Here is a 26,222-nt window from a genome sequence, read left to right as displayed (position 1 = left end):
CCCTGATTGGCCCTGCTCTGTGCATGACGGGGTGGCGCCACAACCTCCCCATCGACCCTGCCTTCAGTGTGACAGGGGATGGTGCCCCAACTCCCCTATCGGCCCTGCTCTGAGCCCGACCAGGGGCTGCACCTAGGGATTGGGCCTGCCCTCTGCCACCCAGGAGCAGGCCTAAGCCAGCAGGCCGTTATCTCCCGAGGGGTCCCAGACTGCGAGAGGGCACAGGCCGGGCTGAGGGGCCCCCCTCCCCCCCGAGTGCACAAATTTTTGTGCACCGGGCCTCTAGTGTGTATATATATATATATATATATATATATATATATATATATATATATATTTTTATATATGCCTAATATGCAAATTATCCCCTCAGGAGTTCAACTGGGAGACCAGGAATTCAGTTGCTCCCTATGATGTGCTGGGATCACCAAGGGGCGGAATGAAGGAAGGCCCTAGCCGGCAGCCGGCAGCTGGCAGCCAGGGAAGGGAGGCCCCAGCCAGCAGCCAGAAGGCCCCAATCGGCCCTGATCGCTGGCCAGGCTTAGGGACCCTACCTGTGCAAGAATTTTGGGCACCGGGCCTCTAGTTTATTATTATAACAATGAAAGTGATGATAATAGCATTTATTGACCTTTTGTTGTTGTTGTTTTTAGTCATGTCATTTACTCTTCATTAGAATCCATGGCATAGGTTATTATTATCTCCACTTAACAGAAGAGAAAACTTGGGCATGGAGTGGTTATCGGAGTTCAAACTACTAGAAAGTGGTGGGTCTACACCCTGGCAACTCTATAAATTTCCTTCTTGACCACTACATTATTGGTTTAGATTTTGCATAAGGCAATCCAATAAATTAGAATAAAAAAGTTTTCAATTACTATAAAGAGACTATTCATATTAAATCTGAAATTTAGTTTGGTTTTAGGAGCACTGATAAAGTAAAACATTATAACATTTGACATGTAAGTGAATTAACCATATTTAAATCTATTACTTTCATTTTCCCCTAATTCTACTTACAGTTTCAAAATAGGGTTATATGTAATATATACTGATTATGTATTATATATTTGCACACATATATACATACATTCACAATTACTCCAAAACATTATGACGACAGGCCTGTGTCTGTCTGATTCATAGCTGTCGACTAGTGACAAGCATATGGCATCATCTTTTCATTTGTTCAATGAATAAGTATAACAGTTAACCTGTTTTGTATTTTTCCTCTGATATACCTAGGAACTCTTTTCTCAAAATTCCCAGTTCAACATAATGTTAACATATTTAACAAAATGTTTGGTCTTCAATGAGTTTGAGAAATATTGATTAAAAAACAACAAAAGACATTTTTTTGTTGCCTAATGTGCAATGTGAATTTTTAAGATGCATCCTTTCAAAAACTTATTTTGACCATGTTTAACTCTTTTTCCTTTTTCTTTTCTTGGATCATCTGGGAGACTAGAATTTTTACTGAAGACACTTTGGGGAACACTGGTCTAGAACTTACTTCTTCCAGAACTCCAATATTGGTTTCTCTGCTTTTCTTTTTGAACTCACCTTGAACTGCTGTTTAGTTATGCAGGGTCTTTAAAATAGCCAGATGTTGTATTATTATTCATTCATCAGTTCTGTTCTGTTCCAAGTTGCATAGTTCAAATTATAAAAACAAAATAAAAGAAGGCCTTGGACACTATGAAAATAATGTCTAAACCTGATTTAATATGAAAATAAATAATGTCAGAAGAGCTGATGAAGAAATAAAATTAAATGGTTGATTATTTTTTGCATACTGCGAAATAACTGTTTTCCTGGGACATTTTTTTTAAAAAGGTGAGCTATATCAACAAATTATTTTCATTGAATATGAATACTACCTAAACTCTACTTTTGTTTTATACCAGCCATGAGCTGCTGAGAATTCTTATTTCTTTTCTATGGACATTATTGAATACCGCATTTATTATTTTATTTTATTTTTTAATATATTTGTCTTGATTTCAGAGTGGATGGGAGAGGGAGAGAGAGAGAAACATGATGCAAGAGAATTATTGATTAGCTCCCTCCTGCATGTCCCCAACTGGGGATGGAGCCCACAACCCAGGCATGTACGCTGACAGGGAATCAAACCGTGACCTCCTGGTTCATAGGCTGACACTAAACCACTGAGCGACACTGGCCAAGGTATTATTTTATTTTTTATTGATTAATGAGAGAGAGCGAGAGAGAGATTTGTTGTTCTACTTATTGATGCATTCATTGCTTGCTTCTTGTATTTGCCCTGATCAGAGATCAAATCTGCAACCTTGGCATATGGGGATGACACTTTAACCAACTGAGCTCCCTGGCAGGCCAGGGCTGCATTTATTTTATGTAGTTATTTCATGTTATAGTCAAAGGGCCCACATTTTTTTATATACTTGTCTAAGTCCTGTTTCAAAGTTAAAAACCGTTTTCCATTCCAGATGGGCCACGGGAAACGCTTAAATGAGAAAAGTATGATCTTTCTCTGCATTAGGACATTTGGAATCAGTACCATAGACAATGAGTAAAAAGAATTTCTGAAAACTGGCTACCTTTGAATCTTTAAAGCCAAGAAGACTGAATATAGACTTACCTTTTACCAGCTTCAAGAAAATAGGAAGAATAGACCTCGGTTATGGCTAAATAATGAACACACATACATTCTTGAACCTTAGCTCAGAGGAGGCTGGCGGCTGTCTATAGTATTTTTAATCATTCAGGGGATAAATGTTTCTAAACTTATGTAGTTAATAGAGTTCAGGTCTAAGACCATTTAGGTTTTTAGCTGTTTTTTAAAAGATTCCAAGAGAGAAAAGTAAAATTGCAAAGGACCTTAAATTAAACCTGCTTTTCTTTGAAAACTCAATTTTGAAAGTATAAGTTTAAACAGCTGAGAACATGACTTTCATACAAATGTAGGCACACATCAGAGATCTACTCATGTATTAATGAGAGAAACTGTAAGATGGTGATGCCCTTGGTTCCAGGAGCATTTTGAGGATCTGAATTTTTACCAGTATTTGGAAAGAACTTTAGTATCAGATTGGTAGGTTAGATGCAAAATTGGTTAAAGTTGTACACGGCAATAAAACCATACCATCGAGGCTCTTTTCCTCCGTACAGATTGGACAAAAGGTGCAAGTGAACACATAACTCCACAGTGTTTGGGATCGAACCAACTGTGAATAGCAAAATCAAACACAAGTACATTTTCTCAGAGAATAAAGGGGTCCTTGGGGTGGGCCTCTGAAACAGTGTCTCAGTGTGATACTGAAAATTCATGCTTTCGCCCTTATTACCAAGTTTGGGGTAATTTTCTAAGTCTCTGAAAGTAAAAATTTGATGGTATTTGTTATTGTTATAAATAAAAACTCATCTGCCTATACAGTTTGGACTAAAATCCACCATCTCAGCTGCTCCTGGGAGTGGAACGTTTAAAAAGTGGGGGAAGGGGTCTTCCTAATTCAAAATCAGCGTCTTTCACAGATGACTGTTCATTCCCTATCAAGGTCAAGCTGGCAGGAGAAATGAACAAAGGAAAGAGGGCAGGACAAACATCCCCAGGGGGAAGCCAGTGGCAGCTCACAGCCTTCCTTTCACTCAACTGGGCTGCCTTTGTTTAAAGGGGATAGCTTTTGTGGATGCTATTTTTCATCTTTTGTAAAGGTGCTTGGGAGCGGAGCTCCGAGGGCTGCTCCGGGCGTGGGAAGCCCCACCTCTTGCACGGTCCCTCTCAGTCACCCGCTAATGCCTGGAATAAATTCTCCTCTCGCCCTTCGTGGGCTCATTCACAGCTCTGTCCTCCGGGGCTAGATGCTTCCTCTCAGGGACTGAAATAACAAGAGTGCAGGCAGATCGGGTGTGATGCTGCGAACCCTCCTTCTTCTTTTTCCTGGGCAATACATGTAAAACAACACACACACACACACACACACACACACACACACACACACACTACTAGTAAAACAAAAACAGCAGCCATCTCCCCTCCTCCTTCTCGTCCCCTCCCCCTGCTCGTTCCCTCCCGGCTTTTTCTGAACGATGGATGAATCTCTGCGAGCTTCCATCTCTAGAGGGGGTAGCTCTGTAAAATTGGTAAGAGCCGTCTGCAAGAAGGCAAGTTCCCCGCGGGTTTCGGCACTAGGCAGAAACAGTTGGGCTTTCCTATTGCCAGCGCCGGGGGTGGCTGGCACCGAGAGGCTTGGATTAAACGCGGCGCGGGGCTGACAAGGTTGGGGTCGCGCTCTAACTCTCCAGGTGCTCCCTGCGGGCATCCGGTGGCCGGAGTCCCGCTCCACCGCGTACCCCGCCCCACCCAGAGCTGTGCCCGCAGCCTCGGGGGCTGCCGGGCTTTGTGGTTCGCAGTGAGGCTGGGCCCCTGCTGGGGGTGTCGTTACGAGCATGTGCAGACAGCAGCCCAAGGTAGAGCTGGCGTGCCGGGCGAGCCCTGAGATTTGCCTTGCAATGCCATGTTTGTGTATGTGCTCTAACTCCCGGAGAGCGACCAGGGAGGCGGCTCCCCCGCTGGACTTGGCTGATGTTTTCTTGTTTCTGTTTCAGCCTTCAGGATAATTCCTTCAGCAGCTCCGCTGTAACAGAGTAAGTGATTCTTTCCTAAAACAAGACTTGCATGCCTTTCTCTGGAAGCAACTATCACGAACGTACCCTCTACTGTCCCCAGTCACTCTTCGTATTAGATACATTGTTTCCTATAATCTGGGGCTGGAAAGACCAGGAGACTTGCTGACTGATGGGGCCCAGAAATCTTTTACAGGTTGAAATCAGCGTTTTAGCAGCTGTGGGAGAGATATTAAAACAAGCTGATGCTTGCTGGAGCTCAATGGACCAAGATATGTGTTCTTGGAGCTCAGATAAAAAAGAAACCTATTTGACATGTCATTAAGGAAGCTCTGTTATATTTTGCCAGTATTGGTGTCAGTTTTCATGGAATACACTGTATATATTTACAGCAAATAGAAGACGGATATAAATGACTTGAGTTGAATTCCAGCATGTGATAAACAGGCTAAACTTATCCTAACCCTCTCTTGTCTACAGATTCTTAAGACACAGTAGAGTAAACTTTTCTTGCATGCCCTTTGTCATTTTTGTCTACTGACCTCAAAGACCTGACTATAGGAGTAAAGAGTCATTTTGTCCTATGGTTAGAGTGTTCATTGGGAAGGCTCAAACCATTGAAACATGGAATGAAGGAGTGCAATATTTTACTCAAGGCCAGCAGGCACAGAATTTTTTTAAGTATTTATAGTTCATGATGTAAATTTTTGTCATCTCTTCCTGAATGTTTTCCTAATACTGTACATATATGTTAAGAATTGAGAGCATATTATGCTAACACCACATGTAATTTATATGTAATTTACATATATACATATATGTAAGGAATATTTATAGTTTATTTAACAATTTTTATCTAGGCTAACTCATGATGTTTACTTCTGGGACTTTTTGGTAGGAGTCATTGTCACAGCTTTTTAGGAAAAAAGGGTGTATAAAGTGTTATACTCAACTGCAAGAAAATGCTGCAAGTTTAATAGAGAAAGCCCAGTAACTTGGGAGCTGTTTGCTAAAGGTCCCTAACAGGCAAAAAAATGTGGGAGTAGATAGTTTGTGAGTATCAAGTCTTACTACTGTCATAACTTGGTGATGGAAGGTAAGATTCTACAGGACTTCTGAGGCCCTTTTATTTCCCTCATTCTTTTGTTTCTCTGGAATTGCTACTCTCTTAGTGTCTAGCTTTAGTGTTGGGCTCACTTAAGTGGAGTTATTTTTAACCCCACGCCCACCCCCCCAGGGTTGGCTTTATTTAAAAGATGCAATATAATATACTCATTGTGACTTATAACTTGTTAATGAGATTGCTTGGTAATCATGTGCAACTTGCACTTTCTAAAAGCCTGGAAGTGGGGGAAGATGCCTGCCAGAGTCTGCTGGCCAATGATGAGGTGGGGACTTCCTGGTTCAGGTCCACAGGTACTACTCTCCTCCCTCTGCTGTGTTTACAAGCACCAGGTGCTTTCTGGGCCTGATTCTCCTAAGCCCTGTGTGGCCACATCCCCAGAGTCAGCCACAGGCCTTCTTCAAAATGGGAACCCGTAGTTCCAAATTTGACATGGACAATTGTGTGTGTGTGTGTGTGTGTGTGTGCGCGTGTGTATGTGTGTGTGTGTGTGTAAAGGTTTTATAGTTAAATGCTGGGGAAAGTCTGGTACCTTGTCTTTGGCCACTCCCCAAGGAATTCTGATTGCATAAGTTTCTGTTGTTGTTTTCAGAGAAGGAATACTGGTTTATTTTTAAAAAAAGCACTGAGTGACAATTAGAATGCCATCTGGCTGATCTAAAAATCTAAGGAGCATATTTAAAACATACCAAAAGCTTCATAGGTGCAACACAGCATGGACTAGGGTCCTTTAAAACTAGTGGTTGTTTAATGTAATGTTTTCTCCCCCCCTCAGTAGTACAAACCATTTTCCTTGGTTCTTTGGGCAAGACCCCAAAGCCAGCAGGGCCAGGATGCACTGTCCTGAGACACAGACATAGCAGGTGCTCAGTAAATGTTGGGGTATGGTCTTGGCATCCATAGAGGAAGTGCTTGTCTTTCTTTTATTTTTTAATTTTTAAAAATTTATTGTCTGAAGTTTTACATATGTCTCCTTTTCCCCCAATTGATACCTCCCCCCCTCCCCCCCTCCCGCCAGCCATTCCCACCCTGGGGTGCTTGCCTTTCTTATATGTTGTTTTGGATACAAGATAAATTCTTCTTCCTCCTGTCCCCAACCCACTCCTACTTCTTCCTACCCACACTCATTTGTTTTCTTTGGTGCCTGAAATTCCACCTACAGATGATTTCTTTTGGGTTAAGGCCTCTGGTGGTGACACTTATTAAAATGGAAATTAAAAAGTCTGTGCCCCTGGGAGGTAGTTTCAAGTTGTCATTATTACTTGAATATAAATTATGTTATCAGATAGTCTAACCTACAGGGTTCTGCTTGGCCAGTTTGGCAGGAGGGTGGGTTATAAGTGTCAAAGGGAAGGGGAATTGGGAGGGACTCAAAGACAGATTTTATTCTCTTCTCAGTTTTTCCCAGGCCTGGCATTGTCTGTGCAGCTGTGGACCAAGTCACTTTCTTTTTCTACCCAATCTTCCAAGATCAGAATGGCCTTGGCCTTCCCTTGGTATCTGCAGTGCTCTTTCATCTGTTATTTTTCCATGGTCATTTCCTAGGTTTCCTGGCGGACCTGCTATTTGAAATGAAGCCTGGCCAGCAATGAATTCTGATTTAGTTATCAATGAATTAGTTATCATCTAAAACAATGCTTTTCTAAACCAACTAATCATCCATATCAACTGTGGAAGGGGGTTGGGGCTTGTGAAAAATTCAACTTCCCAGGATTTCCAGGATTTATCCCAAAGTGGAAACCTAGAATGGGTGATTGTGTTGGAGTCAGCTCAGCGCTGGTCTGGGGTTGTAAACCGTTAGGTCTTTGTTAAACTTTTTAGAAGCATAATGGTTAGGGAGAGGGAAGGGCAATCTGTTTTTAAAATACACATTCCTGGATCCCACCCTCAGAGAGTTGATCTGAGGGTGAGGTGGGGGGTTGGTGTGGGTGTGAGACCAGAGTCTGCTCTTTCAACCAGGCACTCCAGGTGGTGCTAATGCGAGTGGTGCTGGGGACACACTGAGAAATCCCACAGGATTTTAGGCTGTACCTCTGCAACTTTGCCTTCAGGTACACGGTACTTCAAGGTGAGTGACAGTCCCGTTCCTGGCACGACTACATTTTATCGAATAACCAACCTGAGGCCTCTCTTCTTATTTACCACAAGTCAAACAAGAGATCCTTTTAGGGGGCACTTCTTTCACCACCATTATCCTAAGTAACAAGTTGTTCTCCCTCTTGTGAGCCTCTGGGAATGTAGACTGAAGAGAGGATTTGGTGGGCTCGGGGGGGTGGAGCAGTCCCTGCTGTGCACACTGGAACCCTGGGCAAGTCCTTAGTCTCTTGTGTGAAGGTAATTTTTATTGTACAGCATTGTCAGGCTTCATTGAGATAATGTAAAAGGGAAAGTGAGCTGCGAAGAACCATATGCTTTTTCTTGTTTGAGGCTGATAAAGGGAGTAAAAGTCTGAACAGAGAAAAAGATAACAACCCTGGGCATTTCACAAAGAATAATTGAAAGGACAAATTATCCAAGTATTGTCTAGGCAACCACAAATCAAGAACTCTGGGACTTAAAAATCTAGTTGATGTCTCGAAGTCATTTAATAGAAGTGCTGCTCACTTTTTTTTTTTTTACTACAAAAAACAGTAAGAAAAACATTTTATATTGCAATCCAGCACCCACATATATACAAGATTTATTCAAACAAGTTTCGTGAAAAAAACATTTAACTCTTACTATAGTGACATTTTCTATTCTGTTTCTCTAACAATAACAGCAAACTGCTTGGTAGCTGCTATGTAATTTACAACATACTAATTTACAACTTACAGTTTTAAAAACATTATACAGAAAGATACCTAATTGTGAATATTGAAGAAGAAGATTATTAAAGAGATTGATCTTTAATTTCCTGTATTGAGCTCTAATGTAAAAGACCAGTTAGGCACTTGGTCAGAATTGACTTTCTTCCAGGAGTGGGGATATCTGGATATGAGTTCCCACCATAGAACCCAGTTTTATAATTGGGTTAGTATTGTACATTGCAGTGGCTGCTGGGCAAGGAATCAGTAGAACAATCAGAAAGGAGATGTTAATTAAGTAGAACTTGACAGTCTCCATCAAAGCAAATGAAAACCCAAATGAACTACAAGAGTTTGTGTGTGTGCCATGTAATCCAGTAGGGAGATCTGTTGCATTGCTGTGAGCAAGGAATTGTGTTTCCTTGAGTGGCAACTTAAGTGGTTCAGTAGGCCTTAGAATGGGATCAGCTAATTAGGTCTGGCCTCATATCTCAGAAAGCATCTGCAGCTTTGGATGTGCTGGTGCTGAGTTTCCATTTTTAACTAATTGTACTTTGAGAAGAAAGGTTAACACATCTAATGGGGGGGCGGGGGGGGGGGCGGGCAGCGGGAATAAGTTCTTGCCAAATTCCCAAACAATAGGTATTGTTGAGCTCTAGGGTTGAATCTCTGGTTGAACCCTAATTCTTTGGAAGCAACAATTCTAGATTTCTGTTCTTCATTGATTTTTCTACTTAGCTAGGTAAGTTTTATTGGGAAACATTTTTATTCGCATTACAGAGCTTAGATCAGTGATGGCGAACCTCTGACATGCGAACTCATTATTTTGGTTGATTTTTCTTTGTTAAATAGCATTTAAATATATAAAATAAATATCAAAAATATGTCTTTGTTTTACTATGATTGCACATATCAGAAAATTTCTATATGTGACACGGCACCAGAGTTAAGTTAGGGTTTTTCAAAATGCTGGCACACTGAGCTCAAAAGGTTCGCCATCACTGGCTTAGATGATGGAGAAGAACGAGGCAATACTTAGGAATTTAACTTGTTTTCCATGAGATGGACAGAGTGGGTCATTGACAGTCAAAAAGAAGAGAAAGCAGGGACATTTAGTTCATTTAATTAAGAAGAGCATTTTGTTAAATCAACTGACTTTTTTTTAACTGCCAGTAGGAGCAAAATATTTCAGCAGGTAGAGAGGATAGAGTCTGTAGGTGGCCTTTGTTTAATTTTGTACAAAACCATAATTTAAAAGGGATAATAAGGGAAGAAGATGACACTTTAGCAATTTGTTCTAAACCATTGCTGGTAAAGAATTTTAAAAATTTTTAAATGATTTTATATAGTATAAATACCATATTATGGTTATATTTATGTGAGTAGGGATATTTTTGCCTACTCATTACATAATGAATCTCTCAAGCAGGGCCCAAGTCTTTTTCAACTTTGTGTCCTTTAGAAGTAGTGCTACTCGAAGTGTGGGTTCCAAATTGTTTGTAACTTGTTGTAACTTGTCTGATGCAAGAACAGTAGGGAGATAGGGAGTAAGCATTTAATAATGCTTATAGGAATTTGACATTCCTGTGACATTTTTACAAAACTATCTATCCACTGTGGATTGGAAGTAGAAAACAAACTGGTCAGTCCTGAATTCTAAAGAGTTTGAGAAGCACAGGTCCAATGCCTAATGTAGTACCTGGAAGTCAATAAATGCTCAACACATGCTTGCTAAGTTATTTCAGGGATCAGAGTAGCTGAGGGGCCAATGTCAATGACTGGATTCAAGCACTCACTGAGGGTCTACTCTGGGGAAGCACTGTCAGCACTGTGGCAGCCTATCTAGAAAGAGAAATTATTGTTATTTCTTCTCATGGAATTAAAGAGATCTCAGAGGTACAAAAGAACTACACAGCAGTATGAGGCAAGATATAGTTGGTTACCAAAACCTTATAATGAAGAGTAAACATTTACGTATTAAGGTTAAAGTAGGAATGTGGCGTGTGAATGAACTTGGCTGGGAAGGTTCAGAGTTCGTGAGACTTGACTTGGGCAGTGAAGGATGAGTAGGAGTTGACGATGAAAAAAGCATTTCAGGCTGGCGTGTGATGGAGTGAGGTGGGGTGGGAATGGCTGAGAACAGGAACAAAGCCTCCCTCCTACACTAGTGACAGAGAATGGGTCTACTCCAGATTCCCTTGGGCAGTGTGGAACACTGTAGGTTTTTCAATATGAAATAGCCAAGACTTTTTCACAAGGTTATTACAGAAGTTTTATAAAAAGGAAGGGGTATGCCCTAACCGGTTTGGCTCAGTGGATAGAGCGTCCGCCTGCAGACTGAAGGGTCCCAGGTTCGATTCCAGTCAAGGGCATGTACCTTGGTTGCGGGCACATCCCCAGGAGGGGATGTGCAAGAGGCAGCTGATCGATGTTTCTCTCTCATCGATGTTTCTAACTCTCTATCCCTCTCCCTTCCTCTCTGTAAAAAATCAATAAAATATATTAAAAAAAAAAAAAGGAAGGGGTAGTAGATGTGTTTTGGGACTGTCTTAGTCAGAGGAAAGGCAAAAAGGCATGTAGTGGAGTCTCTTTCAAGCCATCAGTCTTAATGTCAGGTGTCCTCTCAAGAGCTGTGAACCCTAAGTCCTTGCTAAGATCTTGTTAGCTTAGGTGAAGCAGAGCAGTGGAGGGGGGAAAAAAGAGCTTCCCTCTGGTTCTGAGCTTTTAAGCTCACCCGAAATGACATAATTAATATCATTCCCTGGTAGACATGTTGGGAATCTGAGCTGTTTGGGAGAGAGAGCTGAGGATTATTTTATTTTTTAGTTTACCGCGCTATCTTAAGATAGTTCTAGGCTATTGCTGCCTCTACTGCAGCAGACAGTTGGATCTGATGTGGTTTTGTTTCTTCTCCCAGGTGTGAGGAAGACGCAGTCTCTCTTCATGAAGACCAGACTGATTGCTCCAGTCTCAGGTATGACCCACCATTGCTTAGTTCTTAATCAGGAGGGACAGAAACCATCTGGGTCTGGTGTCTGTAGTCTCTTCTTTGAATTCTAATAATTTGTCCTTGTGTCTTCCTTCTAATAGATTATTAGCGTTTGAAGGAAGTTTTATTATATCCACTTTTGAATACCCCTCCCTTAGTATCCAAGACAGTGCCTTTTATATGGGGAATACTAAATCAATGACTGTTGAGTTCAACATTGATTCACTCATCTCAATGTTCCCGTCATAAACCCTAAGTAGATTTATTCACCAAAGGTTCATTGGGTATCTGGGTTACAGTGTTGGTTATCAAGGTGTTCATGATCTAATGGCAAAACCATGAAAGTGGTTGAAGCACTTTCATGTACATTTTATTATGTAATCTGAACAGCTGAAAGGAGGCTGATATTTTCCTTCTCATACTGTAGATGGAGAAACTGAGGCTCAGAGGGATAAGGCTCATCCAAGATAGCATAGCCACTATGAGGCAGAATTTGGACTTAGTCTGTCTGACTGTGAAGTCCACTTGGATAACATACATTTATTGAAGACCTGTTTTGTGTTCCAGAAACCATTCAAGATATGGGATAGAGAAAGACAAATCAATCCCTGCTCCAGTCCATTGGAGGAGATAGGCAAGAATATAGAGATGCCACTTTACGTCCTATTTTAACAGAGGTAAACAGGATTCACTTAGAAAGACCAAATAGGTCAGAGAGGTTTCTGGGATTCCTAAAGAAAATGACAAATGGCACATGAATTTTTTTTTTCAAGTGTGTGTGGGATATAAAGCCAAGAAAAAGATGATGCCATCAAGCAGGGGTAGCAAGTTATCAGAAAACCAAAAGAGTATAGAGAAAATTGTTCAAGTTAAAGGAACAACAAATACTTCAGGATGGCAGGAATCCTTAGAGCTGGGTGGGGAGTGAGGAGGCCAGGAGTGATAAGAAATGAAGCTCCAGATATAAACAAAGGCCCAATTTCAAAGGGTTTGTGTACCTTGCTAAGGAGTTTGGAATTTATCCTGGAGGTTTGGGAAGACTAAAAAAGAGGCCTTAGCTGGTTCTTTGCAAATAATTACTTAGAAGTCTTGTAACAATAGCTCCCATTTATTGGGTTATGGCCTTGAGCCAGCTTTTATGGTAGGCATCTTACAGAGACCGGTATTATCTCTGTAAGATAGAGGTGACATCCTCCTTATGGATGAGGGTCAGGGAAGTGAAGTGGGATGGCACAGGCTTCAACTAATAAGTGGGGAGGGGGGCGGGATCCTTAAGACTCTTGTTCTTTTTTAACATCATGATCATTCTAAGTTATGAGTGATCCCATTAAGTAGTGGCATAAATTACATAACCTGTACTTTTCTGGTGTTTTGGGTTTTTTTGGATTGTGAGGAACCAGTAATAGGTTAAAAATATATTTCTAGCCCTGGCCAGTGTTATTCGGTGGTTAGAGCATTGGCCCAAGAACCAAAGGATAGCAGGTTCCATTCCCGGTCAAGGGCACATACCTGGGTTGCAGGTTCGATCCCAGTAGGGGTGTGTGTAGGAGGCAACCAATCGCTATGTCTCTCTCACATCAATGTTTCTCTCTCCCTCTCTTTTCCCTCCTCCCTTCCTTCCTTCCACTCTCTCTAAAAATCAATGGGGAAAAAATATCCTGGGATGTGAGGATTAACACAACAAAAACAAAACAAAAAATAAATATGTTTCTAAAGATGACTTTTGTATTTAGGCTTTATATTTGTGTAAGGAAAGAAAAAATGCTCTTTACTCCCCTTACCCACTTTCCTTGATTTTCAAGTCAATGGGGAAAATGAGATTAATAAATTTTGGGCATCTTGAAAATATGATATAAAAACAAAGTTCTGGTATTATTTTAGGAAGAGTCAATTTAGATTTGAAAAGTCATTTTTTTTTCTTATTCTTGAGTGTTCCAGAAACCTCCTTGAATGAGGAACATTTAAGTTACCATAATGGCAGCTGTCCTTCCTTTTGTTTCTCATCTAGGAGTGTAGAGTGTGAGAATGATAATTAGTTTCTAGTGAGATGTCGGGGAGAAACACGTTTCACTTCTTCCTTTCTAGGGTCTTTGGCTGGTCTAATAATTAAATTGGCATGACATTAACAGGAGAAAAAAATGAATTTTGTACCTATGGGAACCCCAAAGATACGAGATTCTTTGGCAGTTAGGTAATTGAGGCTTTATATACTAAGCTCAGCTAAGGAGAAGAGGATAGGTTTCAGGGGCCTCAAAGGGGAGGAAGATGATTCCCAAGAAGATGAGAAGAATAGATCTTTAGTAAACAGATGTGCTAGGGCATGTAGATAAGTCATTCTGATAGAAAAAGTTATCTTTGGTATTAGCTCACTCCTGGTATAGCCCCTCGATATAAATTCTTGTAGGCAGTTAAGGGGAAGGTAAAAAGCTCTTTTGGAGTCTGTTGGGCCTTGATTGTCTTCAGTTTGAAATAATCAACATGCCAAAGTGGCATATGTTAGGGTCACATATTTGCCCTGTCTCAGAGAAAAATACATTTCAAGTGAATGAGTGTAGTTCCAAATCAGGTTTCGATACTGGTTTCCAAACCCATTAGTGACTTAATTTTTTTTTTTTTTTTAGTTATAAATGATCTTAAGGGAAAATATTAACTAGTCTCACTGGCATTGATTTTTTTTTCCAGCTACAGTCAAACCTGGGTTCTTGAATATCTCCCATCTCAAACAATTTGGTTCTCCACCAAGTTGTTCACGTAAAAAATGTCTCAATTGTTGAACAAGCTTTGGTTTTCCAACTTACAACCCTTTCATGCTGACAGATCAGTATGACAAAAAGTATCTCTCAGGCCACAAAGAAAGGAGAGAATGCACTAGTATAGTCAGTTTACTGCTAACATCTCAGGAAATTATGCTGTAAATATTTTTGTTTCTTTGCTTTTGTTGCTAGGGAAATGCAGGATTAGCACAATTTTAAAACATAAATAGGCCATCAAGAGTGCTAATGAAAGAAACAATCACAGGCAATTGAAGGGGTAGGTAAACTGTTTTTGATTCAGATAAATGAAAAGCAGTTAGCCAGTGACAGCAAAGAGGCCACATAATGACTTCCTAAAAGAAACCCCTGGAATGAGTGCTGAAAGTGATTTCTTTAAGGCTAGTAGGGAGTGGTTCGATAAATTTAAGAAAAGAAATGTTTGCTGATAGATTAAACAGTACATTAGATATGTACTGTATATAAGAGAGGTTAAAATGGAATCATTTAGGGGTCTGGAATGAATTAATTCAATTTACATAATTTCTAATGGGAAAAAACGATTTGGTTTTCAAACAAAATCGCTTCTCAAAACAGCCTTCCGGAATGAATTAAGTTAGTGTTACAGAATTTACCAGGTGACCAAAAAATACACAGGGAGTACTCGGAGATCCAGGATAAACCCATTTACTTTCAGATGTACTAGTACAGTGAACTCAGGGGGTCAGTTCTCCAAATCCCTGAGTGAGTGAATATGGAGGAAGCTTTCCCTTTATGCCCTTCAGTTTCTTTGTTTTCTATCTGTTTCCTGACTACCAGGCATTTTGGTGGGTTTCCACAGCCCCTCCTGAGTCAGTTAAAATGGGGAAGTTAGTGTTAGGTCGTTGAAGGGGGAATGCACGAGGCCAGAGTGGTGAGGGATTACGAATTTATTCGATCATCCGCACATCAGGTGGCTGAGCCTGGATGGCTCCAGCAGCCAGTGAGGGGAGTCAGAGGCTTTTAAAGGACTTTGGGCGGGATTTTTCTGGGCAGAGACTTCTTTATGCATACCCGGAGGGGAGAGAATGGAATGTGGTCACCGCAAGTAAAAAGTGGTCTTCAGCAAAGGGAATGTCCATAGTGAAATGACCTGAAAAACCAGTTCTGGGGGAAGGGTATCACTTTAATTGCTCGATCAAACCTAATAGATTGTATCTAAATCCCTGGTCTGGGTGGTGTCAGTGACCTCCCCTCCAGCTGAGCTGTTACATTCTTTGTTTATGGCCCCTTTGTAAATCGGGAGTAATTAGGAAAACAGGTCTTGCTAGACCAGATTGTGTTAAGAAAGGGGCAGTGACTTCATTATAGGCTATCAAGAATGTACATTAGGTTACTGGCACAGATTCGGATTGCTCCCCGCCCCCCCCATGTGTTATATTCCCCATCAAGACAACCTAGGTTCCAATGAAATATTGAAAAATTATTTCATTTGTTTGGTTCTCCTTCACCAGATAGCACTAAGCTTGTCCTGAGGCTTTAGTCTAACTGTTCACATGGTTTTATTTCCACACCTTGCCCACCTGCATCCTGATCATGCTCCAGACCTCCTATCCTGATGTTTGCTCTGATCTTTTCCCAGAAGCTAACTGGAAAAAGTTAGCCTCCCAATAAATTTAGCAAATTTAATTCCTTTTATTTGTGAAATGACATTTTGAGCAGTGGACATAGAAACCCTTCCTTTGCTGGTCTTGTCTCTTGGCTTTATGTGCCCTTGAGTCACAAGGAATTGCTTCCTAGCTAATGTTGCCAAAATCTCTTACATAGGTGCTTGGGAAACACCACGTGGCCACTCCTGATCTAGTACACAAATGATTGCCAATGGGTTAAGGGTGATGATATTGATCGTATGAAGAGATGCCCCATTTGGTTTTGTCCATGGTATTTGCTGAATTTTTAGGAAAATAAGAAAACAAAATGCACCTAGATTTACGAGGGATGTGATTTCAATTAAGAGTGTTATTGCCCTAACCAGTTTGGCTCAGTGGATAGAGCGTCAGCCTGTGAACTCAAGGGTCCCAGGTTCGATTCTGGTCAAGGGCATGTACCTTGGTTGCCGGCACATACCAAGTGGGGAGTGTGCAGGAGGCAGCTGATCGATGTTTCTCTCTCATTGATGTTTCTAACTCTCTATCCCTCTCCCTTCCTCTCTGTAAAAAATCAATAAAATATATTTCAAAAAAAAGTGTTATTATGCCCACTGTTTTTGAGGAAATTGAAACTGTGCGATGATATTATATTGAATTTGATTGGTGAGTGAAAATTAAAAGTTCCACCCCCGCACTGAATGTACAAAGGAAACACTAGCCCATTTGATTGTCTCCAGTAATTCCAACGGATAGAAACCAGGCAATGGGATCTTTGACTTTGCCTTAAAGATGTTACTCAGACGGCTTGGCTGGGCAAAATTTGAACCTTGTCTTATATTTTAACTGGGTAGCATGTATCCTATTAAAATAGATCTTTTAAATTTCTAAATGTGTCTGAAAGTTATAGGGAGATGGTTGTAGACTTGTTAGTGAGGAGCAAGCATCATGCCTGAACCAAGAACACGTGCATGGGAGATAGGAGACCTACCTGACCAGTCCAGGTCTAGGTGAATTAGCCCTATGGCACTTTATTTAATCTCTGAGTTTTAGAGTCTTAATCTAAAGTTGGGGTGATATTATCTAATCTGAATACATTATTATTATAAGAGAAAATATATGTATGAAAGCATCTTGAAGCAAAAGATTTAAAGAAATCACGATAGTATGTACAAAGTTAAAAGGTCTGTATTCATTAGCAAAGATTAGAAGGGAATGTGGAGTAATCTAAAGAGTGAAATTCACATTTCTTAAACTTTATTCCTGTGAAACTGGCTAGGTGGACACAAAAATGTTGCTAGGTCCATATAAATAGGGCAGCAATGAGTATGGCCAGCTCCTCTTTCCTGCAGCAATTATTATTTCTTGTGGTGCTTCCTAAATTGGGTCTTTTCTGTTTTAGAGATGAAGACAATAAAGAAAATTACCCCGACGCCGGGACTCTCCTAGAGGAGCCTGCGCCCTCCCGGGAGCCACAGCATGTAGAGCAGACCGTGCTGGTGGACGGTGTGCTGCGACCCAGCATGGGCAACTTCAAGTCCAGGAAGCCCAAGTCCATCTTCAAAGCAGAGAACGGGAGGAGCCATGGAGAAAGTCAGGTAGTGTGTCTACTCCTCAGGCCTTTGCCAGGTCGGGCGCTTCTCCGGTGAGGGCACAATTCTGGCAAATGGTTTTGAGTTCATTCTTTGGCAGAAGGTGACCAGCATGACTTGTTATTGCGCATACCACCGGCCTTAAACACATGAGTGCTCTTGTTGGTTAATAGTGGAGTGTTCTGGGCAGGCTAATAATTTAGTGCCCATTCAAATGTATATTCTTAAATACTGGGTTGTGACACTGACTTAGAGAAGCTGCCTTACTCTTTGTGGGGGGGGAGGAGGGTAGAGGAGGATATCTTACTATCTTTTTTTCTTCTAGGGCAGTGTTTGGCAAACCACTGCTCACGAGCTACATGTGGCTCTTTGGCCCCGTGGCATGGGCCTCAAAGTTTCAATCGCACTGTGCGCCCGCACGTGGTATTTTGTGGAAGAGCCACACTCAAGGGGCCAGTTTGCCGACCACTGTTCTAGGGCATGTATTTCTTGTCCCAAACTTTGAGATTCTTCTCAACAAATCAAAAGTCCCATGTTTACCTGGAGCTATTCTGCTTAGGTTGCAGTTTCCAGCCTTGAATAAACACTCAAGTGTGTGCCTGTTTGTGTGTGCATGTGGTGTCTGGTTCTTCGAGGTCAATAAATATTTAAATGAATGAATGAAACATCTTTCCAACTTGATTTGGGTAATAAATTTAATATATATATATATATATATATATATATACACACACACACACTAATAAAAGGGTAATATGCTAATTAGACTGGACATCTTCAGACATCTTCCGGACATCCATCTGGATAAAGCCACGGTGGCAGAGAGGTGGTTAGGGGCGATCAGGCTGGCAGGGGAGAGCAGTTAGGGGGCGGTCAGGCCAGCAGGGGAGAGCAGTTAGGGGGTGATCAGGCTGGCAGCGGGGAGCAGTTAAGGGGCAATCAGGCCAGCAGGCAGAGGTGGTTAGGGGTGATCAGGCAGGCAAACAGGCGAGTGGTTAGGAGCCAGCAGTCCCAGATTGTGAGAGGGATGTCATGGATTGGAGAGGGTGCAGGCCGGGTTGAGGGACCTCAACCCCACCATGGCGATCCCAGAGCAGGAAATTTCCCCACAGGCAGCACCCAGCAGGGCCTGCCCCCAGTCTCTGAAGTGATCCGGTGATCCATGAGCAGGAAAGCACAGCCTGCAGGCAGCACCCGACCCTGGCCACAGCTCAAGGGAGAGAAAAACACGCAGTGGAGGCCAGGAGCCTGAGAGATCAACACAGAGGGGCGCCTGCTCCAAACCTCCATAGTGTGGCTGGGGGCAGGCCCCCAGCAGACACATACACATACACAGACACACACACACACACACACACACACACACACACACACACAGGACGCCTGCTCCGAGCCTCTGCTGCCAGACTGTGGCCGTCAGTAGGACATCCACTGAGGGCTCCCGGACTGAGAGGGGCAGGCTGGGCTGAGGGACGCCCCCCCTCCCCCGTGCACGAATTTCGTGCACCGGGCCTCTAGTATATATATATTTCCAGTTCAGTCCTAACATCTCTATCTACAAAATGAGATTTTTCTAGTTGTAGAGGGATATAGCAAAAAATGTGATTTTTTTAAATCTTAAAAAGGATCCTCAAATAATTTATGATGCTTTCAAAAGGGATTACACAAATATAATCTACATTAATCTTACTAGGAGGTTAATGGTTCCAACATTGAGATTTTACTTATAATGCACCTAACACAGTTTTTGGTACATAGATGCTCCATTAATGTTAACTTTGCTTTTTGTTAACCCTTAGCTGTTAACTTTCAAAATAATGTGCCAGGCTCTAAGTGTAAAAGGTTAATTATGACTTTAAATCTAGTCCTGTTAGTAAATGGGCACCAGGTGACCTTCCTGTTAGAAAAACTTTGGCTTGGCAGTTTGTTTGAACTTGTAGTTTTCTTATTTGGCCTGTGATTTTTATCTTATTTCTTCCTTGGTATTATGACTTCTTATTTTGTCAGTTAATTTTGCAATGAGATGAAATACCTTCTGCATTCATGAAACAAGTTGTGATTATTTTAAGCTGACTTGAGTTGCAGAAAGAGATGAGTGTGACATACCATTTAAGTTATAGTAAACTTGAGACCCTGCCTATTACTGAATGCACCCAGCACTTGTGTGATTAGGAGGAGTACGGTGCTAGGAAGGATATAGGTATCCAAAGAGCTTCCTGCAGAGTCTGAATATAGGGAAGCTTTTTGACTTTGAATCTCCTGCAAAGAATCACCTGTGACATTGTTGGCCTTTGGTGACCAGCCATCTGTTTTAGAAGTGCCCCTTTCTTATGTCATCCTATAGTCTGGCCTCATAGAAATTGCACAGTCATCACTTGCAATAAGGTACTAATGGGGCATTCCCAATTTGTTGGCTATATGGGCAGATTGCAGGAGAGAGCTGTGCTTGTATAATACAACATCACTTATAATACAATATTGGAATCCTGGACTTTAGGTAAAATTTCCAGTTCAGTCCTAACATCTCTATCTTCACAATGAGATTCCCCCTCCCCCCCTGACTAAAAGGAACTACGATAATATAATTTTAAGTATTCCATATCTGAGAAAAATTTGAAACATGACTCATTCTTCCTGTTTTCTTTGGGGAAAGATAATTAACATGTGTTGAGTATTGAGTTTATGTAAATAATTATATTAATAAAATCAACTAACACTTATTTGAGCATTTACTGTGTTCCAGGCATGTACCATGTTTTAATACAATCCCATGGAATTGGTATTATTATCTTGTACAAATAAATAACTAAGGTTCAAAGGAATTACATGTGCTTAATCAGATTTGGAATAACTTGAGCAGAATGTATTTTCTATAAAAGCACAGTATTTCTAACAAAGGTACCCAGATCTTCCAATTGTGAGTCTAGAGATTTACCTATCTCATGTTACTCACACTATAATCTATCTATATAAAAGCCTAAGTGGCCATCGCAACCGAATGGATGACCGAACAGGTTGCGTGGGGAAACCAGGTCGGCAGGGGGGCAGTGAGGGATGACCAAACAACCGAACAGCAGGCTGCGTGGGGCGACTAGGCCGGCAGGGGGGGCAATTGGGGGCAACCAGGCCAGCAGGGCGGGCAGTTGCGGGAAATCAGGCCGGCAGGCAGAGGCAGTCAGGGGTGATCATGCTGGCAGGGGGGCAGTTAGGGGTGACCAGGCTGGCAGGGGGGGCAGTGAGGGGCGATCAGGCTGGCAGACAGAAGCAGTTAGGGGTGATCAGGCTGGAAGGGGAAATAGTAAGGGGCAATCAGGCTGGCAGGCAGGTGAGCGGTAAGGAGCCAGCAGTCCAGGATTGCGAGGGATCCCGGATTGGAGAGGGTGCAAGCTGGGCTGAGGGGACTACCCCCCCATGCATGAATTTCATGCACTGGGCCTCTAGTTTTTATATAAAACCTGTGATTTCCCTCTAGATTTTTTTTCCTTTTGGTGATATATTGTGTTGCTAAGCAGTAATTACTTATTTAGAAAGGATTACTTAGAGAGGATTTTGTAAGTTTGTTTTTCCTCTGCTTAAAGCTTTGTGATGTTGGTCACTAATGCTAGACAAGTGTCCTTTGAGGGAACATTACCTCTATTAGGACATAAACTCTGTGAGATCAGTGACTCAGTCCTTGTCTGTCTTTGGATCTCTAGCCCTCAGTTAGTCAATATAATCTGTTGAATGACTCAAAACTGCTAAGGGAGGTATATATGTGATTGGTGTCATTTTTTAAATAAAATGTAAGCATATCTTTATTCATTGGTGAAAAGTTACATTTTAAAAGAGGGTATAATCAAGACTCATACAGATATCACATACAGGCATGTCATAGATTTTATTTAAATCATTAGTTAGAGAGGAAATCAATATGATATTACAGCCAGTTCAAAAGAGATGCAGCCGAAACCGGTTTGGCTCAGTGGATAGAGCGTCGGCTTGCGGACTGAAAGGTCCCAGATTCGATTCCGGTCAAGGGCATGTACCTGGGTTGCGGGCACATCCCCAGTAGGAGATGTGCAGGAGGCAGCTGATCGATGTTCCTCTCTCATCGATGTTTCTAACTCTCTATCTCTCTCCCTTCCTCTCTGTAAAAAAATCGATAAAATTAAAAAAAAAAAAAGAGATGCAAAGGCCCTGGCTGGTGTAGCTCAGATGGTTGAGCAATGGCCCATGCACCAAGGGGCCACTGGTTTGATTCCCCAGTCTGGGCACATGCCCAGGATCCATCCCCAGTGGGGGCCATGCAAGGAGGCAGCCAGTCGATGTTATTTTCTCTCTCTCCCTCTCCCTTTTTCTCTCTCTAAAAATTAATACATATTTAAAAAAAGAGATGCTAAGTATTACATAATTGTTGTCTCACAAGAAATGCTAAAATGAATTTAAAAATGGATTAAAAATTGGCAACACTTGCCATATCCATAGGGTGATAATCAATTACTTTTTCTTGGACACAATTTGCATTTCTGTGGAGAGGAATTATTTGCATTGCTATCATTATTTACAGGTCTACTTCTATCTGTATAGCCTTGCAAAATAGCCTCGTTATAGATGAACAAAAGCAGAGATTGTCCAGATGGATGAGCTAGCCAGGACAGCCACTAAATTTCAGTAATTTATAATTTTTCCTTACATCCTCCCACTGTCCCCTACCTTCTCCCTTGTGATCATAATAAGATATTCTTGATCACAAAATAAGGCTAGTCTCATTAGGTTTGACCTGATTATTTACATAGACATAGTAAGCGTGTTAATTTACCATGTACATCTTCTCAAGTATGCTTTGCAAAATCTAGAGCCATATAGTATTGAATAATTACAAAATTAACTTTTCTCTCTCTGTAAGTTTTCATAAGGAATCTCAGATTGCACTTCTACTACCTCTATTATTTGCTATCCCAAGGCAAAGGAAACCAAGTTCAAGAAACTCCACCATATTTCACCTGCAGTACCTATACATCTGCGTAATTCTCCTCTTGGGGGCCCCCCAAATAACCTTCAGTTCCTGGCCTGTAAGCTCGATTGAACTGTAATCTAGATAGTAAGCCAGTTATCCTAGGAGAACTTTTCAGGCATGGGCTCCATAAGTAAAGCCACATTAGCTCCTCTCTAAAATCAACGAACATATCCTCAGGTGGGATAAAAAGGAAAAGGCTTGTTCTATCTGATTCTATAAGCATCATTCTCAATACTGTGACATTTAGGCAAGATGTGGTTGCATATCACATTTTTCTAGTTACTCTGGTAAAAAGGAAAACAGATTATTATTGAATACTAGAGGCCTGTTCCACGAAGGCCCCGTGCAACAGGCCTTCCTTTCCCCTGGCTGCTGGCACCAGTTTGCCTCCGGCACCCAGGACCCAGGCCTTCGCTCTGGCCGAGTTTTGTTGGCAGTTAATTTGCATATTGTGCTGATTAGCCAATGGGAGGCGTAGAGAAGGTACAGCCAATTACCATGTTTGTCTATTATTAGATAGGATATGCAAATAACCCTATTCCCGTGAGAAGGAAGTTCACTCCATATGAATTTCTGAACTCTGAGGGTCAGTGTGATACATATACCATTTTTAAAATGTTTAGTTTAGTTTACATAAACAGAATGGTTTTAAAATATAGGTTTTTTTATTATTCAGGTGTGGTGAGGCTGACAGATCAGAAGATGACTACCATTTGAAAAGATTCCCACTATCAGTTCTCAGGAGGAGTGGGGGCATGCCATGCCATGCAGGACCATACAGGGAAGCACCAGGGTTGGGCAGGAGACAGGAGAGGGGAGGGGGAAGTAAGAACTGGAGCCTTTATTGTGGTTTCCATTGGCAAGGCAAGCAGGGTGAGCAAGTTTAGGATTGGCTAGTTTGAATAATTCCGTGGACTCTGAGATACAGGGGTATCTCTAGTCTGGTACCTGGCTCTGGGATGATTAAGGCAGAGGAGTATTGCGCCCTGGAGTGTGTGAGCCAGAAAAAGAAGGTGGTTCTGAGTATGGGCTCTGGGTTGGTGAATCTATATATATAAAAGGCTAATATGCTCAGTGTCCCTCCTACTGTCCGACTGGTTGCTATGATGTGCACTGACCACCAGGGGGGCAGACACTCAATGCAGGAGCTGCCATGACGTGCACTGGCCGGCACCTTGGACCTGGCACCAACAAACCAACACTTGGCTTTCCCCAAGTGGGACACAGGCCTGGCCACCACCCCAGAGCGACACCCCACCAAATGACAGCCAGTGCTGCCAAGACCCCATGGCGCAAAATGCGGCCCACAGCCCAGCCCAGCCTGGAAACAGTCACTGTGGGCTCCGGGTAATGATGCCACGTAGCAATGCCTGGTGTCCTCTCCCTAGCAACTAGGCTCCATGGAGTTTCTTCAGCCCAGGAACACGACTTGCTTTACAGCCAGTTACAAACATTTTACACTTTAACCAAATGTCTGTGAAGCATTTTCATGTGCCTCATCTCATTTGATCCTCACAGAAGTCCTGGAGTAGGTAGATAGAAGACTTGGTTGAATCCTATTTTCTTTTCATTAGCTTAGAAACTTGACCCGACTGAAAAGAAGTAAGAAATGGTTGACCTTGAAAATGACTTAAGGTTTTCTCACTGTGCAAAATACAGTCAAACACTGCTGCAGTTAAATATTTTACCCTTTGTTCTCCCTATGTGATCTACAATAATAATCTGCTTCATGTTGATATTTAGTGCTGTGTTGCTGACAATTACCTGAAAGAGAAGTTAGGGTGCTTCACCGGGCTGGAAAAAGTTTAGCTAAATCAGAAAGCAGGTCTAATTAAGCAAGTTTATTTTATATCTATAAAAGGCTAAGTTGACTCATGCACGTGCGATACATATAAAGCGCTCACTGGCACCAATCACGTGTGTGTTTTGATCTGTCATAGTCGATCATGAATTTGGTTGACACTTCTATTATAGAGAAAGGGTGAATAACGATATTAAAATATTTCTTCTAATTAATTTCCTTTCAATGTGCACAACTTCATGCACCAGACCACTAGTTTGCATATGAAAGGCCAGCTCCTGGGCAAGTCATCTGCTATGCTTCCTAGCACTGAGAATCAGCCAGTCCTGGGAGAGGCAGTCTCTTCCCAGTCCGTGAGTCAGCCTGGCTCCAGATGCCAGAGCATCAAGAATATAGAAAATAATAAAATATAGTTAATACAAGAACCTACTAAATTTTTGGGTTATAGATAGTTGAAGTACAAAGAGAAAGGTCTTTCTTATAAATTCAGTAAATGGAGCATTATAACAACATTCCCAACAGATAACTACAGTAAATTTTCCTTCTCAGTCTTTTCCATCCTATGTAATTAATTCTTGTTCAGCTGGATCTTGAGTTAGCAGTAGCATGAAGCCATCTGCTTCATGACTCAAGTTCTGTAAATCCTGACTCAGCCTGTTGGTATCATCAAATGCCTGTGCCCAGAGTGTTCTTTGAAACATTGGTTAAGTATCTGGGCCTTTACTATGGGACTCTTCAGAGTATTCTTCTTGGTTGAAGTCACAAATTCTGGCCTGAGTCGGATGGTAGAAACATCAGGCAGGCATCTGCGGAAAACAGACATGCGTAGATGAGAGACATTGAGTGTGGTTGTGGTTAATTTACTGCTAATAATTTTCAAATGTGAAAGCCTGATGAGCGATCATAATAAGAATAATGCACAATGTGGCGTGCAAAACCAGATAATAATGTCATTCCCCTCAAATTAAATGTCTCAAAGGGTTATGAATAAGCCTGTTTTAAAAGGAATCAGGAAATTTATTTTGGATTTTACCAAAATGGATAAATATAATTTTTACAGATGAAAAATCTTGAGATATAACCTAATAATCCTAAGAGAATATGCAAACAACTAATAAGTAAAAAGATTAAGTCTGGTGTAGGTCCTAGACATCTGCATTTTTATTAAACTCTGTAGGTAAGTCTGATGTGCATCCCTGATTGAAAACCACTGGCCTGAATGATGCTAGATTCAAATGAAAGAAGTGAGGCTCTGGCCAAGTCAACATTTTGGATAATAATCCCAATTATCACTGATAACGCTACAGGGTTTTTGCTTAATATCAGCAGGAAAGCTCCACAAAAGACTGGTAGAAATTGATAGATCTGTTTCATATGAGTTTTGATCACAGGGTAAATGTCACATGAAGTAGGTTTACCACACACTGTGATAGAGTGGTTCTGTTTGTGAAGTTGGGTTTTTGGGGAGAACTTGAGCTTATGCTACAGGTTCTGCCTGACACTTCTTGCCATCACTCAGACACAGTTCTAGCTGGTTTGTTATGAGATTAGCATTCCCCAAAGCACCTGTGTGCCAGAAGCTGGTCCATCCTTGCTGCTTGACACAGCCGCTGTAGGGAAGAAACATCTGCACAGCATATGTTTCAAGGGACCTGGCGTATATGGCATACTGTTCTTAATATGTTTGCTCCCCTTCTTAGCACTATGTGTTTTAACCAAGGTCACCTCTCCAAGAAAGGTTGTTTCCCCAGGTGGGGATTTTTCCCTGGAGTTAGGGATTAACAGGACTAAGGAAGGGAATAAATCAGTAAAACCCCTTAACTAAGTGCCAGGCGCAGCCGTGGGCAAACTACGGCCTGCGGGTCGGATCCGGCCCATTTGGCTGTTCTATCCGGCCCGCAGAGCCAAAAGAGTGGAGGGTTCTCTTGCTCTCTCCTCTGCTCCTTCACCAGCAG

General features: G+C 41.7%; 1 protein-coding gene across 7 annotated transcripts in view; it reads left to right on the top strand.

Annotated features, from left to right (window-relative positions):
• The first annotated feature begins 4,309 nt into the window (after positions 1-4,309).
• Positions 4,310-26,222, top strand: part of FAM13C (family with sequence similarity 13 member C) — a 126,988-nt gene continuing 105,075 nt past the window's right edge. For 5 of the 7 annotated variants that reach the window (XM_036336800.1, XM_036336799.1, XM_036336798.1 and 2 more), the window contains exons 1-3: positions 4,491-4,626; positions 11,432-11,488; positions 17,281-17,476. In XM_036336800.1, coding sequence (XP_036192693.1) covers positions 4,565-4,626; positions 11,432-11,488; positions 17,281-17,476 — 315 coding nt within the window. In that variant the 5' untranslated portion in view covers positions 4,491-4,564. Of the gene's footprint in view, positions 4,450-4,490; positions 4,627-11,431; positions 11,489-12,070; positions 12,181-17,280; positions 17,477-26,222 lie in introns of those variants that run through there. The other 2 variants (XM_036336804.1, XM_036336803.1) reach the window with 2 other exon arrangements.

Source organism: Myotis myotis, unplaced genomic scaffold (assembly GCF_014108235.1).
Source record: "Myotis myotis isolate mMyoMyo1 unplaced genomic scaffold, mMyoMyo1.p scaffold_m19_p_15, whole genome shotgun sequence".
NCBI classification, from domain to species: domain Eukaryota; kingdom Metazoa; phylum Chordata; class Mammalia; order Chiroptera; family Vespertilionidae; genus Myotis; species Myotis myotis.
Note: the sequence above shows the minus strand (reverse complement) of the source record. Positions and strands in the feature narration are given on the sequence as shown.